Source organism: Lipotes vexillifer, unplaced genomic scaffold (genome assembly GCF_000442215.2).
Source record: "Lipotes vexillifer unplaced genomic scaffold, Lipotes_vexillifer_v1.1 scaffold532, whole genome shotgun sequence".
NCBI classification, from domain to species: domain Eukaryota; kingdom Metazoa; phylum Chordata; class Mammalia; order Artiodactyla; family Lipotidae; genus Lipotes; species Lipotes vexillifer.
In genome coordinates, this window is record NW_006798027.1 from 2,344,939 (window position 1) to 2,348,091 (window position 3,153).

The following is a 3,153-nucleotide window of genomic DNA, read 5'->3' on the forward strand; positions in this document are numbered from 1 at the left end:
TGGACTCTTCCCCGGGAACAGAGGGAGGCCGGCCCCCAAGTCCTGCCACAGCCAAGAGCCAAGTAGATGCGTGGCCCTTGCGTCACCCCAGGTCTGATCTCTCCCTGGTTAGGAGTATGCTGCTCTAGTCCCATGCTCTGCGGGATGCTTGGTATCAGAATGCAACCCAGTTTAAGGAGGGCTGATTCCTCCTGCCCCTGGTCTCAACGCCAGCCCTCAAGGTATGCAAACCGTGCAGAGCACTAAGCCTTGAAGATGCCCAAGAGACCTTCTGCAACATCCCAAAGGCCAGGGTGGTTAGTACTGACTCCGGGGGCTTTACCTAGTAAGTCCAGCCCCCTCAGCCTGGTTCTCCATTTACACATCGCTCTGCCGCAGGGCCCGTCGTAAGACTCAGTAGTCAGACGTTCTGCAGGAGAGCCCTCTGCAAACTGGGGCGAGGAGCTTTTGCCAGTAGAACACCAAGGCATTCCCTGGCAAGTTCCTCAATTGGGGTGACTCAGGGGAGGGACGGGGAGAGGAGCCTCCAGTGGTAGGGCCGCTGCTCTGGGTGAGACGTGCCAGCTATTTCCATTCATAATGTCCCTTAACCTCTGAGAGCCTTCCGTGTCCTTTTCACGTAGTGTTTCTCAAACAGGTCGAGTAATAAATATGTAGGTTTGTAACCTACACAGTTATTACCTTGCCACTGCTGGGAGCTCCTTGATGGCAGGAGCTGGTCTTTCTTCTTTCTCTCATTCTCTTTCTCATTCATTCTCATATCTTCTCTCTCTCTCTCTCTCCTCTCTCTCTCTCTCTCTCTCTCTCTCTCTCTCTCTCTCTCTCTCCCCCTGTCTCGGTCTCTGTCTCTACCTCTATCTCTATCTCTTCCCCTCCCTCCCTCCTAAGAAGCTAGCACAGGGCCTCACGAAGCCAGCACTCAGTACGCACTTGCTGAATTGAATCACATGTTGGGCTGCTGTGTGATTTCCCGCTTGCTGATGAGTGAATTGAGGCTCAGCAAAGTAAAGAAGGCTGCCCAGAGTCACATTCGTGAAGGACAGAGCCAGGTTTCCCAGCCTGGTCTCCCTGACCCCAAGTCCGAAGCTCATGTCTCAGCACTGCCAGGGGCACCATGTGGGCACACCCCTTCCATCCACGCCCCCCCTCCCCCCGCAGGAGGCGGTGACCACCAGCAACATGCTGTTTATTCCTCCTTCTCTGACCCCGCGTTCCCAGACTTGGAAATGCTGAATGCAGCTTACTAGAACGCTGTCACCCTAGAGGGAGCAGCCGCTCACTGTGGTTGGGTGGGCGTGTCCTGGACCTTTTCCCGAGGGCCCCTTTCTCCAGCTGACCGTCTGGATTGGCCCGAGTTCCCCCTGCATCCCCCACCCCCATCACAGCATCACAGATCCAACCAGGAGGTTCCCACCCTGGACAGCAACCCCACGGTCCTGCAGTCCCACCGCCTCAGGGGACTCCTGACGGTTCATCGGCCCAAGTCCAGCTGTCGAGTTGTGCAGAACCCTCCAATGCTCTGGGCAAACTCACGTTCTTCCCTTAGCACCGGACCTTGATCCGGAAGTTCCTTCCTCCTGGCAGATCTCATTGAAAACCTACCTGGGCTGCCTCCTCTGCTCCCCGGCTGGCCCTCTGAGGAGGACGTCGTCTGCGGGCCGACTGCAGGTCCTGGGCTGCAGGCAGTGGCGTGAGGGCCTCTCCCTGCTGCGCCTTCCTGCACAGGCAGCGGTGGCAGTACTTTGCTGGCTTCCTGTGGTGTAAACAGGAAGCAAGGCCGTGTCAAAACGGTAGCCTCCAGCTGTGAGAAGGCAAGGCGCACTTTGATTGGGACTGGAGAGCTGACGTTGAGATGCTTTAATGAGAAGTTCAGCGGCCCTGTCAGTCAAGGGCCTTTCCTCCACTGCATGGCTGACCCAGGGAGCCAGCACCTCCTGGAGGCCCAGAGCATCCCTCTGCTTCCCACGAGCCGGTGTCCAGAACAAGGGCTCATCCTATTGACATATGTGAAGATCCTGGGCTCTCTGTGACAGGGAAAAGAGGCTTGGGAGTGGGGAAGGGGGACTGTCACTGCTTCATTTACCACTGCATTCTGCCAAACCACCCCCCGTCCCAGGAGGGAAGAGGACCAGGCAAAGAACTGCCCTCTAGTCTTCACTAAGTTAAGGTTAGAACACTTGGAGGAAAACGGGTCTGTCGCTTTCTACATTGTGATTCATTATTCAGTTATTTAGAAAGCATGCTGCAAAGGATGACAGATACTCAGGACCTGGGCCATCAGTTCCCTTTACAGCCCCCAGAGTGATATTATCATTCTAGGGCAGCATCATTTTCCCCACTGAGCCTGAATGTGGACTCAGGCTCCTTCACAAACCAGCCTAGGGGTGAGATGGACCAAGCACCAAGCAACCATCCAATGCTTGACTAGAGTTTGGGTTTTCATACAGCATGAAAGAGATGCTGTCAGGACCCAGAGGAAGCAGCCAGCACCAGTTCTGTCCCGGAGAGGTGCTGAAGGCTTCCCAAGAGAAGTGCTTTTTGTCTGGTTCCTGAGCAAAGGGTAAGAATTTTCTAGGCAGAGAAGCTGAGGGAGAGTATTCCAGAGACATAGACATACACAGTAGAAGGAATAAGTAAAATACCAACCCAGAAAAAAAAAAAAAAAATTAGGCAGCATCATCAAAATGATGCTGCCTAAATTTTTCTGCAAGGGAAATACTCTGCCATGCTGCCGTGGATGGCATCTGTGTTCTGCTCATTCCAGGGTCAGGTGGAATGACGGGCTGGCTATTTGACAAGGCTGCAGGCTTCCTCCCAAAAAGAAGGAAGGAAGGAGCAACAAATGCACCATTTGGGACTAAAAAAGACATCGAAAATGTCTGTGGCCTGAGATTTAATAGCTACTTTGTCAATAAACATTCTTTAGGAAAGAAAATTCTACAAAAGTTAGAAATATGTTCCCAAAGCATTGTCCCAGCCCAAGGTCCCTAGTGTAGAACGGAGTCTAGGGGGGAATTTTGGAAACACTGAGAAACTAACGAACTCAGAGGAATCATTGCGTTTCTTGAACTAGACCTTCGTAAAAGCAAGGCTTGGCCATGGCCTTAGAAGCTTAAAATATTAGACTGACGGTATCTAAGACACTCATCAGCA

General features: G+C 52.9%; 1 protein-coding gene across 1 annotated transcript in view; it reads right to left on the reverse strand.

Annotated features, from left to right (window-relative positions):
* The window catches only part of IL16 (interleukin 16), a 76,401-nt gene that overhangs the window by 11,965 nt on the left and 61,283 nt on the right, over positions 1–3,153 (reverse strand). Inside the window, exon 12 of the mRNA XM_007470077.1 lies at positions 1,603–1,753. Coding sequence (XP_007470139.1) covers positions 1,603–1,753 — 151 coding nt within the window. The remainder of the gene's footprint in view (positions 1–1,602; positions 1,754–3,153) is intronic.